The sequence below is a fragment of the Thermobia domestica genome, chromosome 10, assembly GCF_964235325.1.
Source record: "Thermobia domestica chromosome 10, izTheDome1.hap1.1, whole genome shotgun sequence".
Lineage (NCBI taxonomy): Eukaryota > Metazoa > Arthropoda > Insecta > Zygentoma > Lepismatidae > Thermobia > Thermobia domestica.
Genome location: NC_137463.1, coordinates 13363736 through 13380596, shown reverse-complemented (window position 1 = coordinate 13380596; position 16861 = coordinate 13363736). Strand labels below are relative to the sequence as shown.

At 34.5% G+C, this 16861-nt stretch overlaps 1 protein-coding gene across 1 annotated transcript in view; it reads left to right on the top strand.

Moving 5' to 3' along the window:
- The window catches only part of LOC145662297 (uncharacterized), a 32979-nt gene extending 29982 nt beyond the window's left edge, over positions 1 to 2997 (top strand). The window contains exon 2 of the mRNA XM_081727718.1: positions 1648 to 2997. Coding sequence (XP_081583844.1) covers positions 1648 to 2379 — 732 coding nt within the window. The 3' untranslated portion in view covers positions 2380 to 2997. The remainder of the gene's footprint in view (positions 1 to 1647) is intronic.
- The last annotated feature ends 13864 nt before the right edge of the window (positions 2998 to 16861 follow it).

Below are 16861 nucleotides of genomic sequence, written 5' to 3'. Positions count from 1 at the left end.
ATAATGACAGGTTAGATGTCAGAGAAAGTTATCTTTATCTACCATCTTAATTAGGGGCGGATCCAAATCTCCTTCGGAGGCGGTTAGATTATCAGTTTTTCTGTCACCAGCTTTTTGCAGCACATCCGAAAATGATCTCAATGCAAATTTGTTACTGAAGGTACTGTCAATCGATCGATCACATGGTCCAAATTGGTAGCAATTTCGAAGACGCCTTATCTCAAAACTACACAATAAAACTTGCTTTAAACAATGAAAGCGCAGTTGCCAAAGTATAACTTTGATTCACAAAGATAAACTTCGAGGTTTTGTTAACAGATGAAAAGGAATGCGTTACACTCTAATGCTACGAAGTTCTCAGTGTTCCTTTGTACAACACTGAGGTTAGTTTATTCGCAAGTTATTGCCAAATTAATATGGAGGGTGTATGTACTTTTTTTTGCAGTCCCTTAAAATGTTCTGAAAATAACTTACATAACTTGAACATATGCGTGAAGTGGTTTATTATGAACAGGGCAAAAACAACTGTGATAGATTAATTACAAGTAATCCGGTTAGAAACACTGTTGTTTGTATTTTAGTTCCAAAACCGGCCGCCCGCACTCGTTCGCTGGTCAGGATATACGACTACAAAAGAGGCGATAGCCAAAACAACAACAACATAATCAAAATTGTCTCAAAAAGCTCTACTCCACATACCGCGACGACAAATTACGAGTTTAAATTGTCGCGTTTTTTGTGGTCGCCATTTTCCCTCTAATTTTTTGCAATTTCGATTTTTGATGTCACTCTCTCGCGGTATTTCCGCCGCTGATTTGCTGGTGAACTGATTAATCAAACCCAGTGAATGCTTGAATGCGAAGAGAAGTATATGCGCACTAATAATTCTAAATATAGTGTAGTATCTGTAGTCTGACATAATCTCCAGTAATCCGACAGAAGGAACCGTGCCCGAAGCCATTGTTCGTTGTGCATATTGGGCAATGCACTCTTTTTTTTTCTGCTTTTTATTGAATCCGATAGACAGTGTTGTAGTCCAACACATAATGAGTAAGAAGAGCTGGATTTAGCTCAAACTTTGTGAAATAGTATTTGATGTCACTGAGAGCGATGGTAATAGTCGTTCGATTCGTGTTTGCGATGTTGTGGGGTTTGGGATACGGAAGTTTAATTCGACAGAAGATTAGTACATAGGAAATATTGAACTTTAAACTTAAATTTTAAAAAGTATGCAAGTAATCAAAACAAAACTTACACAACTTAATGAATAAGAGTAGAATCGAAAACCGGAATCGGGTTGCCATATGTCAAATAGTGTTTCGATTTCAGTATATATATATATATATATATATATATATATATATATATATATATATATATATATATATATATAAATGACATTGTATATCAGTTGTTGCATAGTTAAAAACACTACCAAACATACTTAACCGCTGCAATTTAGTAATACAATGTTGCGAACTTCGGGATATATACGTCTACATGATATTAAAAAAAATAGTTACGTAGATTTACTCATTATTACGTTGTGTAACTTTTGTTTCGATTACTTCGATCGTCTGCTTAGATTTACGTCCTTTCACCAAATCAAATCATTCATAGTAATTTTTGTTTCATTGCTTGTTTCAGGTTGGAAGCAGAGAGTCCTTACCCTTAACACAGCAGTCTACGCCCATACTACATGCGGCTCGGAAAAGGAAATCATTAAATGAAGATCAAGAGGCTAAAAAGAGTCGATTGTTAGAGATGGGCTGTGAACATCTTCAAAGTTCAAATTCCGAATCGGAGATAATCGCCAAAGCTTGGGCTCTGGAATTTGAAAAACTGCAACCAGATCAGAAATTGTATGCCAAGAAAGCCATAGATGATATTCTGTTTGAAGGACGGCTAGGAACACTTCATAGACACTCAGTGTCCATTAATGCGGCAATGCATCCAACCTCTTATCCTCCACAGTTACCGACACACCCTTTCGCACATTTCAGTCGACCTCTACGTTACTCTGATCAACTACCATATTCACATCAATCTTCCCCTTCGACTCAAGCATCGTCATATTCATCTGAACCTTCACCGCCTAGAAAGGAGACGTCGTTATATTCATCTCTAGCTTCGTCACAATCAAACCAATCTCCTTCATACTCAACCCAACCTTTGCCATGCTTAAGTCAACCTTCGCAAGACACAAATCCACCTTCCTTACACGCACCTGGACTGTCACCCTCACAGGCTCTTTTGCCTGCGAGAGAACAAAGCGAGAAGTGTTCTCCTCAGGTTGATGCAGAAAATAACAGTAACTCTACAGAGGCAACGGAATACTCTGCAATTCGTGATACTATAACTGATACACAATACACTTAATGTGCCTATGTTTCTTTTTTTTTCACACAGAGAAAATAACATGAATGCTTTGAAGTGATAGTTGATAGTATGTTTCTCAATTATAGTATTTTACATAAGAGTGTGTTGTTCAACTACCGCATTCCTTTGAACTTCCATCGTTATGTACAGTATATATTATACAAGTAAAAATATAAATAAAAGTTACTTACCTTAATGTAGTCTTTGAGAACTCTGATGATAGCCTCACATGTTTCTATAATAATTTGTCCAAACGTCTGGGGTGCAATGGCTGTTTCAAATTTTAAGTCCTCGTACGTGTTTCCGCACACAAGATAACGCAAAGTGGCAAACAATCTCTGCTTGGGAGATATCGCATCTCTCATATTTGTATCCTGTTTTCGAATAAGAGGTGTAACCATTTCCAGTATTTCACCAAATGTAGTTGAATCCATTCGTAAATAATTTTTATAGTCCACAGCCGAACTTATCTCAAGCTCGGCTATTAAATTTTGATGACTAAACTTAGATCGTTTCTTAAACCACTCTTTCATCCACACCCTCTTGTTTCTTTTTGGTTTCGCGGGTATTTCCGCTTCCAAAGCACAAGCAATTACTATCGCTAAACAAGCTGCTTCAGTGGACATGCTTACGCGATCAAACTCAAAATTGAACTGAAGTTTGTGCAAACAGTTGAATCGTGTATGGCAGAGTATTTGCGCAAACACGGTGTTTGCACAAACATGATGTTTGCACAAACCGTGGACCGTGAATGGGCCCTATTACATATACTACCATGAACTAAGCGCGCATCCATAACTCGGCTTCTTTGAAGCTCAGAGAAGTGCCCAATTTTCTATCGCTATCGACTGGTCGCTTCAATGCACGTCTTCGTTCAGCTTCAGACGTCCACCTAACCAAACAATGACCAAGCACTGTACTTGCTTCCCCAGCGTTTAACTTTTCATACATCTTACTTGTAGCAAACTACAGATATTTCCATTATTTTAGATTTTGATTTGACTTGAGTTTATGGTCCCTTTCAACAGCGTGGCTTTATGAGGCACGGATCTACAGCTTAACTTAGGATCCGAACCACATAAATTCCTACCACAAATCGAGCCCAGGTCTTCCAACTTTCCATTATTTTGATACCTTTCTCTGTCTTGTGGTTTTCGTTCTCGAATTGCTTCTGTTCGATTATCAACTTCTTCTTCTTCTTCTTCTTCTTCTTCTTATTATTATTATTATTATTATTATTATTATTATTATTATTATTATTATTATTATTATTATCTGTGTTCTTTTGTGAGGAGGTCAATGCGCATTATTGCGCAATAATGTATGAATATAGAGGAAATTGTAATTGTAGATTTTGGAGAATGTTCCCTTTTCTCATACTCTTTTCACAGGGACGAAGTTTCAAGCACAAATGAGAATCTCAGCACTATATATTTTCGGATGAATCTTAACTATCAACATATATTTTATTTTACATTTTGCATATTGGATTTTGTCGACAAAACGAAGGGAATATCTTCAACAAACTATGAGGGTTCAGGGAGTTACTCATTATTCCCAATTTTGTAGTAGTTATTTGCACTGGTATCAATAAAAAGAGAACGGAGCACTGATCGTCTCGGCTGATCTCGGAGAAGCCCCGCCTTTTTGAAGTAACCACACCTCTATTCTCGAGCCGAGTAACTACTCCGCGTTTGATATCAATAAAAACCAAAGACTCCTCTGTGATGGTAGTAACTTCTCCAAATTTGTGGAGCAAGCTAAATAGGTGACTCCGTGCGAAATATGGCAGAGTATATTATTGTTTTGCTACGTAGAAAAACTTGTAAACTGCATAGAAATGTTGCAAATGGAGATTACAAAAAACATTATGGGTTCAGAAAGAAAATGTAGAGTGATTAGCACAACATTTTTTTAAAAGGAGAATTAACCGAAATTCGGGGTGGTGCACTACTTAATGAGGAAAAGATGCGGGTTTTCTTGCGTTATGCGAGCGATCCGGGATTCCAGGTCGGAATGTCAGGGGATTCTGGTGTGGCTCAAGGTACTGTATCTATGGCTACTACAAGTGTAATGGATGCGATTATTGCGAAATCTGAAAATTCGGAAGTGTGCGTAATATGCAAACAGCAAAGGCAGAGTGGCAAGAACAATATACAATTCCGGGTGCTATCGGGGCACTTGACTATACACACATGGCAATAAAGAAACATAGTATTTTGGACACGAATACACTAATAGGAAGAGCTCATTCGTGGCTAAGCGGATAGCGTACATGCCTTTGGCATGGGATACCCGCGTTCGATTCTCAGCGGGAGCTCGTGTGGTTCGGATTCCACGTTAATCAGTGGGTCCAGTCTCATATAGTCTCTCTACTGAAAAGGACGTTAAACTCAAAATCAACTCAACTCAACGTTGATAGGAAGGGTGTATACATGAGAATGTATTTTGTTTATCTCAAGACGAAAGGGGACACCTATGGTGTGGAAAACGCAATTAGATAGACGTGTTTTATGACGTGGGTGGCTTGACTTTTTTAAAAAGGAAACAAAGAAGCCAAGTGTCTGATTTCGTTCTTAAAGCCAAACAATCAGCAAAGACCTTGGACAACACGTGATATGCGCTTGTCGTGTTAATCTTACATTGCTGGATTCGAATCAACATCAGTTCCAATAGGTTCATTCTCGTGGTTTCAGTGTTACTTTCTTGTTTCCCGTTTTTTTTCTTTTTTTCTTTTTTCTTTGTGTTTTATTCTCGCTCGAATATTAAAGATTCTCTTTTGGATTTGTGTCTCAGTCGACGATGTATTTGATATTTCGTTGCATTTCACTGTACTTGCCTTCAAAGCTTCGGCTTTCCTTCGTTTACTTTCTGGTAACTGTGACTTTGAAAGTACCACTGGAAACTCTTTTATAACATCCACAAATGCACTTTGATTGAAGCTATCGTTGCTACTTGCCCTTTCCATGGCGTTTAGGATACTACGCCATAGGTTAAAAACAACGAAATGACCGCGCGACGGATGGGAAAAATGAGGAATCACTTCTTTTATTGATATGACTCACTGCCACGCGCAGAGGAAACGCGAGTGAACGTTCATAAATCTGGAGCAGTCTAGACCTGAGTAGTGGATTGTTTTATTGATACGAAATTGAGGCAGTGTTGCCAACCAATTTTTCGAAAAATCAGGAAAATTCTTATCCAAAATCCAGGAAAAATCCAGCAGATACAACTTAATACCTAAAAATGTTAATTAGGATACTTACTTTTTATTACAAGACAAACTGAACCCATCAATGATTATGCTTACCAATAAAAGGCTACTCATCTTTATCTGCGTACATGTCAACATTGACTCTGCTGGTCAGAGAGCGATTCACAGGGGATCCTAGCCTGACTTGTTAGAAGTGAGACTTCTTGTGTGCAGCAAGTCTGTCTGTTTCGCTTTCATCAAATTTACGATTGAAAACACTTTTTCTACAGTGATACTTGAGGAAGGCAGAGCCATTTCTACAGTAAATCAATGAAATGTGCGAAATTTTACTTATATCAAAGGGTCTAATCCCCCTAAGCAAAATCTGAAATGACGCTCCTGACAAGCATCCAAAAATCTTAAACAGAAACATCATTTTCAGTTTACAAATCTGTGTTTCGCAATAAATGCCATTCTGTGTCTACTTGTTGCAATTTACTCTATTCTATATCATTAGGAAAGTCAGCTACGAGAGGAGCAATTGATTGTTCTGATCAAATGATGTGTGACTAGTGAACGCTGTTTTTGTGCCTCCGACAAGTTACCGTGTAATGTGAAAATGTAATCATCTAAGTGGGTTTTGGTGAATGTATTAAACACAGTAAGTACTGTAGATAATTGTTCTATATGTATAACTGCGATAAATCATATATAAAATGCCTTATTCGTCAATTTTCCTTGCTGTGTATTAGGCTGTAATGTAAACAAACAGTATTGCCAACCCACATTAATCTGCAAGTTGGGCACAGACTGCATCGAATTGCGTTCTGTTGGTTTCGATACATCGAATCACGATGAGTTCCTGCATCGAATGTAATAAGACTATTGTGAGACAAGAAACAGCTTCTAAGTTACAGTGCTCGGACTGTTTGAAGTTATGTCATCTCAAATGTGCTAAATTAGAAGAGACGGATTTAGAATTCATGAAATCAGTGAAACAACCCTGGCGCTGCAAATCGTGTGATAAGACAAGAAGACGTAGCTTGCATTTAGAATCAGCTTCTTTACCAGAGACAGAATTGCCAACTCTTTCTGATGTGTTTAAGTTGTTACAAGAGCTAAAACAGGAAGTGTCAGATCTAAAGAGATCGAACATTGAAACTGAACGGGAACTTGGAAACTCGTTAGAACTGGCACACAAAAAGTTAGATGAAAACGCCGATTTAATCAGGAAACAGGCGGAAACAATACAAACTTGTTTAGCGACGGTAGAACAATTAAAACAGGAAAATGTGACATTAAAGAAAAAAATCACGGACATTGAACTGCGAATTGATGAGGTAGATCAATATAACAGACGAAATACATTAGAAATTTATGGTATTAACAAACAAATTAATGAAAATGTATTAGATATTGTAAAGTCTGTGGGGGCGAGCATTAGATGTGACTGTTACAGATGAAATGATCGATGCTTGCCACAGATTACCTGATTCATCCTCTGGCACTGGTGGTGGTATTATTGTAAAATTTGTAAGGCGTACTGATAAAGAAACGTTCATAAAACAAAGGAAAGTAAAAAGAAATTTAAACACAGTACATTTGGGTTATACTTACAATCAGATGATTTATGTTAATCACTCTCTCACGTCATACAGAAGACGTATCTTTGGTCAAGCTAGAAAGAAGCAACGCGAAAATAACTATGCTTACTTATGGGTTGATTATTCAGGGAATATAAAACTGAGAAAGAAAAAGGAAGATACGTTCGTGTATGCTTTAAGAACACTCGAGGATGTTAACAACCTAATGGATACTGTAAGGATTGGTAATTTAACCATTTACTATCAAAATGTTAGGGGTTTAAATACAAAGTGTCAGGAATTTTATTTAAATACATTAAGTAATAATTTTGATGTAATTGTTATTACCGAAAGTTGGTTGCATAGTAACCTTTATAATAATGAATTATTTGATGATAATTACAAGGTATATCGATGTGATAGAAATGGAAATAAACGTGGTGGTGGGGTGTTGATTGCAATAAGGGATAAGTACGATCTGATCCTTTAACTGATTGACTTAAAAAGCGAAACAGAATCTTTAGTTGTAAAAGTAGTTGTACATAGTGTATCATTTTATATTGTGACTGTATACTTTACACCTGCTTCTTCTATTGATAAGTATATGTCTTTTTATAACATGTTTGAGTCACATCTGGATTTTCAATATCATAATATACTAGTTATTGGTGATTTTAATTTACCTTTAATTAGTGATTCCAAATATGACTTACAAACCGGAGGTAGCGCCTACAAAAATTTGTTAAATTTTATGAACCTATACAATCTATTCACCTTGAATGACATTAAGAATAGCAATAACAAAACGCTTGATTTAGTTTTAACTAATATTTTAAATACTGTAGTAACTAGAGAATTAATGCCGATGGTACCTGAGGACAAGCAACATCCTGCTCTAAGAATATTAATAAGTACAAAAAGTAATGTTAGTAGGGTTCAGAACGAAACTATTTATTATAACAATTTTCGGAGAGCAGACTTTCTTCAATTGTATAGAATGTTGCTTGATACGAATTGGTCTGCCTTGTACAATCCGCGGCAAAAAACCTGCAACATGAGCATATAAGTTTATTGTGAAGTGACCATTTGTGAAGTAACATCAAGTGACCATTTGCGTGTAGTGAAATCTAGAGAAAAAAACATTGTTTTTAAAATATTAACAAGAACAATAACAATTTCTAAAGTTACAGTGCAATATTGAAGACATTTTCTGTCGATAAGTCGTCAGGAAATTCCTTCCTCTAGAAAGTAAAAACTGCAATCTTGCTGAAAAGAAGAGCAAAGACTTTTATCGTTCGATAAACGCAGAATCATCTTTCTTCAAGAAAACATTTTTTTTTCTTTTTTTAGTTTGTGTGTGAAGTGTAAATGGAAGAAAATACTACGTGTGCAGTTTATAGTACTACATAGTATCTTGCGAATGAGTGAGTAAAAACACGTGCTTTTGTATACATGCAAAAGCACGGGGTGTAATCAGTGGATCCTGAGAAACAACAGTGAGTGTTTGTGTGAGTTGAAGTTTTAGTTTTGGTGCAGTGTGGTGCAGTAGTGAGTAATACCTTTAAACATATAACCCCTTTTGCTTTTATCGGGGGGGAAATTGGCGGGAAACTAGTACACATACAGGAGATGCGGCTACTACGTTCTTAGGGACACACGGGTTGCATTTTCCAAACTAACTAAACTAAATATAATCATAGGGAAACAAAGATACAAGCCAAAATTCCAATGGATAGGAGGCCAAACTTTTCGGGCAGTTCTTATGAGGATATGCTAGATAAGTACGAACAGGAACAAAGACAAACAACCAACTCAAACGCACAAGTGAACAGAACCAGATCAAACACAACTCAAAGAGAGAATCCAGAAGATAAAGGAAAGACATTTAGTGAAAAACGAAAGGTAGATTCACCAGGTGAGAAGGAAAGGAGTGGAAAAGGGAAAAAAGAAGTTTCACCAACCAAACTCAATGTCAGCATGAGTTTAAATGAGCAAGAGGGAAATATCTCTGGAGATGAGGTCGAAGGAGAAAAGGATCAAGAAGAAGACAACGATGTTGAAATTAGTAAGGACTACGAAACGGCCATGGATTTTGTTGACCAAGCAGTCAGAAAAAGCAAAGCCAGTTCAACAATAGCTAAAAGCATCAAGAAGCATTTAGCCAAATGGTTAATGAAACAATCAAAAACAGAAGGTGTCAACCAATACCTAAGAACCGAAATAAATAAGCTCAGAGAGGAAAATGAAAAATTAAAGATCGAAATCACCAAATTACAAAACGACAAGGGAAAAGCCACAGAAGAGAGGCCACTGTATTCCGCAATCCTTACAGGATCACAGGAACAAGTACAAACAAGTAAAAGAACTCAGGAAATTGAACAAGCACGAACGAAACAAAAGCCAACCATCTTTCTAAAAGCGAATGGGAATGAGGAAATAAAGGAGGTAAAGAGAAAATTGTTTCAAGCTGTCAATCCAGCTAAAGAGAAAATCAAAATTTCATCGGTTAAAACAATGAAAAATGCAATCATTGTAGAAACAGCCACTGAAAAAGACATGAGAAGCTTAGTGAATAACAAGAAACTAAACGAAACCGTTGTAGTAGAAAAACCGAAGAAGAAGAAACCATTATTGATTATATACAACATTCCAGCTGATTTCAAAGATGAAGAGATCGTCGAAACTTTAGTGGAGCAAAACTTTGAAGAGCAAGAAATGACAGAAGCAATCAAAGAAATTAAACCTAGATTTAGAACCGGACCAAAAAACCAAAATAAATGTCATCTAGTTATTGAAGCAACTTCCCAAATCAGAAGAAAACTTTTGAAAGAAGGACGAGTATATCTAATGTTCGAAGCTCATGGAATAAAAGACTTTATTACTGTCTCAAAATGCAATATTTGTCTTGATTATGGTCACATCGGTAAACACTGCAAAGAAGAGAAAGTTTGTTCTTTCTGTGGACAGGGGGGGCACGATAAGTCGGGATGTGTGAATAAAGATAAAGCCAAGGTTTGTATCCCATGCACCAAGAGAAAGAAAAAGTGCAATGCTAAAACCGAACAAGAGTGTGCAACATATAAAATGCTATACGAGCGCACAATCGCAAAAATCGACTTTTAAATACAGAAAAAAAAACAATTTTAAGATAAATTATGACAAACTCAAAAGCATTTTATGACAAATTTCTTAAATGAAGAAAAATTAACAATCATTCAAATCAACGCTATGGGAGCAAAGACGGCTATGGATGAAATTAAAGAACTAGCAAATAAAGTAGAAGCAGACATAATAGTTGTACAAGAGCCTTACACAAGAAATGACAAGTTGATTAACATGGGAGACTGTGAAACAATTATTGCGAAAAACCACACAGGAGAGATCCAGATTCCTCAAAACGTAGGTGAGAAACCAAAAGCTGCAATCATTAACAGAAATAAAAACATCAAAACATTAAATATAACACAATTTGGAAATAATTGGACTGTATGTGTGGAATTGAGAACGAATCTAGGGAACATTAAATTAATCAACTGTTATTGTCAATTTTGCATGGACATACAACCTTTTTTGGATAATATAGAAAGATTTTGTCAAATGTACAAAGAAGAGAACATCTTAATATGCATGGATTCAAATGCCAAATCAACACTATGGCACGGCAATAAAACGGACAATAGAGGGGAAAGGGTTGAAGAATTGGTCATGAATAATAACCTAATAATAATAAATGAGGAAGGGAATCCACCAACATTTAAGAACAGTCAGGGGGAATCAAACATTGATCAGACAATAGCTTCTACAAGATTGAGTAATAAAATAAAAAATTGGAAAGTACTTGATTCAGCAACAATAAGCGATCATAATATAATAATATTTGATATCGTAAAACCAACCAAACAAGAAGAAACAAATTATTTTCAATCTTCAGACGAAACATTAATATATAACCCAGAGAAGATAAATTGGACAAAGTTCTGGCAAACGATAAATCTACCACAGATAGAAGAAGAGAGCAACTTAGATGAATTAGCCCAGAAAATAGAAGATACAATAAAATTAGCAATTAAAAGCTCAACAAAAACAAAAAAGACAACTAAAGGATTACACACGAAAACAAATACCTTCTGGACCAATGAATTACAAGACCTGAAAAGAAAAACACGTAAAGCTAGGAAACTTTATCAACATACATCAGAAAATAATCTAAGACAAAACAGATTAAACAAATATAGAGAGTTAAAACAAAAATATGAAAACAAAATAATAGAATCAAAGAAAAATAGCTGGAAAACATACATTGAAACTAATTTAAATCTAGATCCCTGGGGTGAACCCTACAAAATTATAAGTAATAAAGTTAAAATACCTACCACCCTCTCAACTCTAAAAAGAACAAATGGTACATATACAAATAATTGGGAAGAAACAATAGACTATCTAATAAAATCTCTTTTACCACAGGATATACCTGAAGAAGATAATAACTCACAAAGTTTCATAAGAAGAGAAATGCAATTACCACCTTTAGAAGACAGAATAGAAGTAATAGAAAACCAAGAAATAATAAATAACATAAAACGACTTAAAAGCAAGAAAGCTCCTGGACCGGATGGAATAAAATCGGAAATTTTTAAACATAATGCTGACACATGGGCACCATACCTAGCAAAACTCTTCAACTTGTGTTTTAAAAACGGACGAATTCCAAAAAGGTGGAAACAAGCAAATTTAATCATATTCAAAAAGTCAGATGACAAGAAAAATGACGATCCAAAATCTTATCGACCTATCTGCTTATTAAATGTAATAAGTAAACTTTTTGAACGAACCATTGTGGAAAGAATAAACAAAAACAGAATTTTAAATAATGACAAATTGCAATATGGTTTCAGAAAAGGAAAAAGCACCGAAACAGCTGTAAAAAGACTAATTGACCTCATAGAAGATGGTAAACTGGAGAAGTACCAAGTTGTTATTTATGCCGACATTAGTGGTGCTTTTGACAATCTATGGTGGCCCGCACTATTTAAAGAACTCAAAAAACTAAAAATTAGCAAAGCTCTTTACAACATCATGCTGGATTACTGTACTGACAGAACGATTACATTAAAATCTCCAGGAAAAGATATAACAACAATAAGCACCAAAGGATGCCCACAGGGTTCAATATGCGGACCTACAATGTGGGACATTACTTTCCAACCATGTTTAAGAAAACTAAACAATCTAAAAGAAACATTAGGTGTAGTTGGATATGCGGACGATTTAGCAATTGTGATGACAGCATCCTCAAGAAGACAAATAGAGCAAAAAGGAAATATAATATTAGAAAATCTAGAAAGATGGTGTATAGAAAATAAATTAACTCTATCGGTTAATAAAACAAAAATTACAGTATTTGGCCAAACTCTACAGAGAGAACCCATAATCAAAATTAGGAACACTAAAATAGGAATTGTGAATGAATTCAAATATTTAGGTGTATGGCTAGACAAACGACTAAACTACGAAAAACATATAACTGAAACAACAGAGAAGATGAAAAAAATAGCCAACAAACTCTTAACAGTGGCTATGAAAGATTTTAAAATTGACAGAAAAATTTTTAAATTGTATAACAAAGCTATTCTAATGGCTATTGCACAATATTGTGCCGGAATCTGGGGTCATAGACTGTTTCTAAACAAAAACTTAAGGCAAAAATTAATAAGGGTACAGCGATTAATGCTAATTAGAACCCATGGCATCATAAAAACTATCTCTGCAGAAACAATACAACTTTTGGCCAATGAAGAACCCATACACCTTCAGATATTAAGAAGATGTATTAAGACGTGGCTAAAGAATAATGAGAGAACGAAGATATTGGAAATTACGGGAGAATTGCCAAGCACCGAAGACGATATTAACAAACTGATTAAACGGAAGTGGGAAGATGAATGGAGGGATTCGATAAAAGGACAAAGAACAAGAACCATTATCCCAAACTTAAAAATAAGAGAAGAAATGGGAACAATAAGCAGTGAATTAATAGAATACATCTCGGGACATGGACCGTATAAATCTCATCTGAGAAGACTTAATATAATTAATGACGATAAATGTACGTGTAATGAAGTACAAACACCAGAACATGTCTTCTGGAATTGCAATAATTACATAACAAATAACAAAATAAGAGAAATAAGAGACCAATTAAAAAGGGATAATATACAAACTTTAATAAACGATAAAATGAAATTAGAAAAATTACAATTTGTTGCAAGACATGTATCAAGAAACTTGTGGAAGGAAAGAAACGATGAAAGAAGAAGAAATTAACAAGACCCACACCCTATATTGTAAATATAAAGAAATAAAGAATTAGAAGAAAGTAAACTAATCAAACAGAAAAAAAAAACTAAGTTCTGATGACAATTCCAGAACTTAAACCTTCACGTTCCTTATTTGTGTTAGTGTATAGTGCCTTGTTTAGTGTTTTGCTAGTGGTGGCAGGATTTTAAAATATAACAAGTGTTTTAGAAGAAGAAAGAAAATAAGAAGACTTTACAAAGCTGGTGAGAGAAATTCAGACAGACCAAAACAGTTCTGATGTTGATTTCCAGAACTAACAACTAACGAAAAATTGGAAATCTGGAAGTCCGATTTCCTTTCAAAGAACTTTCTTTTTTAGTGGGAAAGACAGGTATAAATAACATCAAGAAATAAATTCATACAGGGGAGATAACTATTTAAAAAAAAAAAAAAAAAAAAAAAAGATCCTGGTAATACTTGTTTAAATTGTTTACTAATTATTTCTTTTCTCTTTTCAGCTTACCTTAACATTTTATGCAAGGTGTTTCCTGCTCATGTATATGTATGTAGTATGTGTGTGTGTGTATGTGTCTTTGTGTATCTTTTCAATTTTTTTTAAAAAGGAAATAAAACAACAAGAAAAAATAAAGAAAAATAAAGAATAGGGCATGATTTAAATTTTGTTTTAGGTATCATGCCAATAAAAGGTAAGCCTCGCCTCACCCTAACTGAGGCCAATCATAAAAAGAGGAGAGAAATCATACGGAAAAAAAAAAGGTAGTAGAGAGAGAATTACGAGTAAGAGGCAGTAGCGTCTGCCATTTAATAAGACCATATGAAATGGCAAAGGCAGGGGAAAGTGGAGGCTTAAATAAATAAATAAAAAAAAAAAATCCTCATGTTGCAAGTTTTTTGCCGCTGATTGTACAATGCAGATTGTGTAGAACTAGCTATTAGCATATTTTATAATAAAATTAATGAGGTTTTCTCTAGTACGGTTCCGAAAATACGAAAAAGAACAAGTAGAAGATATCCATGTTGGTTTACTAAAGAAATCATTAAGATGCTAAAATTAAAAGATTACTATCGGAAACATATTGCGATAGCGGAAGAATATATGGAATTATTTAGGGAAACAAGGAAAAAAGTAAAAACTATGATTAGTAAAGCATACTCAAATTATTTACGAGAAATAGAAAATAATATAAAATCTGATCCAAAATCTTTTTGGAACTTCTTAAATAATAAAAAAGTAAATCGTAATGTAATGAACTATTCAATGAAGTTTCAAGATGTTCCTCTTGAAACTACAAGTGATATAGCGGAAGGATTTGCTAGATATTTTCAATCTGTATACACAGATAGCTCTGTACAAGATACACATCACGAAAATATTCTACCTTTGTCACCGAACTCGTTATCATTAGGCTTAATTACTGATGTCGAGTATAAAAGTGCTGTAAGAAAACTGAAACCAAAACGCTCATGTGGTCCAGATGGAATACCTCCATATTTACTAAAAGCATGTTCAAATATCTTAATGCGACCGCTATGTGCAATCTTTAATCTTATAATAAGGACTCAAGTATTTCCTGAAGACTGGAAAATAACACGAATTTGTCCAATATTCAAGTCGGGTGATACGTGCAATATTGAAAATTACAGGCCAGTTGCTGTAATTTGCGCTCCGGCGAAGGTTTTGGAACATATCCTATATAGCAGAATTTTTAATCATGTAAAATGCTTTATAGATGTCAATCAACATGGATTTTACCCTGGTCGATCAACAACTACAAATTTAATTAATTTCGTTCAAGATATACACAGTTCATTCTCAAATAAATCTAGTACGCACACGATTTACTTGGATTTTAGTAAAGCCTTTGACAAAATAAATCATAGCATACTTTTAAATAAATTATCAACATATGGATTAACTCAACCTTTTTTTAAATTTAATTAAATCATACTTATCTAGAAGGAAATATTTTGTTCAATACAAACAATCGAAATCATTAGAATACGTAGCTACCTCGGGAGTACCTCAAGGATCAAATCTGGGTCCATTATTTTTTCTATTGTATATTAATGACTTACAGTTCTCAATAAAACATTCCAAATACCTTATGTATGCAGACGATGTAAAATTATATAAAGAAGTAAGGTGTATTACAGATACAATAGAACTGCAAGAAGATCTTGATTTAATATATAAATGGAGTGTAGAAAATAAACTTAACCTTAATATTAAAAAATGTGCGTTTATGATAATGTCAAGAGCGAAAGAGCGTTTTAATTGTTATTCATATACTCTTAATGGTGAAAACATGGAAGAAATTACCACATGTAAAGATTTAGGGGTAAAAATTACACGCAATTTATCATTTGATAACCATATCACTGAAGTGGTTCTTTATGCATATAGACAGCTTGGTTTCATTATACGGAACACCAGAAATTTAAATGATGTTGTAGCTATTTCTATGGTGTATAATAGCTTGGTTCGGGCCAAACTAGAATATACATGCGTTGTTTGGGCTCCATATTATAAATCTCTTCAGGAGAAAATAGAAAGTATTCAAAAGAAATTCCTAAGGTATCTCTATTTTAAAACAATGGGAGCTTCCGCTATAAGAAACAAAATATCATATAAAACCCTTCTAGATAAATTTAACTATGTCAGTTTGAGTAACAGACGTGAGTTTTTTCAACAATTATTTCTCTATAAAATTATAAATTCTTATGTTGACAATAGTAATTTCTTACAAAAAATTGGACTCAATGCTAGACCAGGTTATCTACGTAAGCGACATCTGTTGACTGTAGATGTTCCAAGAACTGAAATGTATAAAGGCTCACCATTATATAGAATGTGCAGTAGGTTTAATAGCATATCAGTATTAAACAAAGATTTAGATATAGCATTACCTCTGTCTCTGTATACAAAGAAGTTGAAAAATATATTGTATTAGAATGTGAATACATGTATTTCCATATACATGTGTAAACCAATTATCTGACTGTTAATGGTTTCTTGTAATACTCTTCACGTTTAACGGTTTATACTCTTACGATAGTTATTATTGTCTTTGTCAGATATCTACAGGAATTTTGTCCGTATCATTATATTCACTATTATGTATAATATTATATTATGTGAACTATCTATATTCTGTACCTTCTGTAACTGGAGATTCTATTCTCTGTTGAAGGACAATAAATAAATAAATAAATAAATTGTGCCGATTTGTTTATCCCATTTGATGGGCTATCATCCCCAAATGTTTCATGATGAGATCATGAAGCGTATCTCTCTCTCGAGTTGAGTTTAACGTCCCGTTCAACAGCAAGGCTATGTGAGACGTGGACGCACTGATTAACGTGGAATCCGAACCACATATGGTCCCAC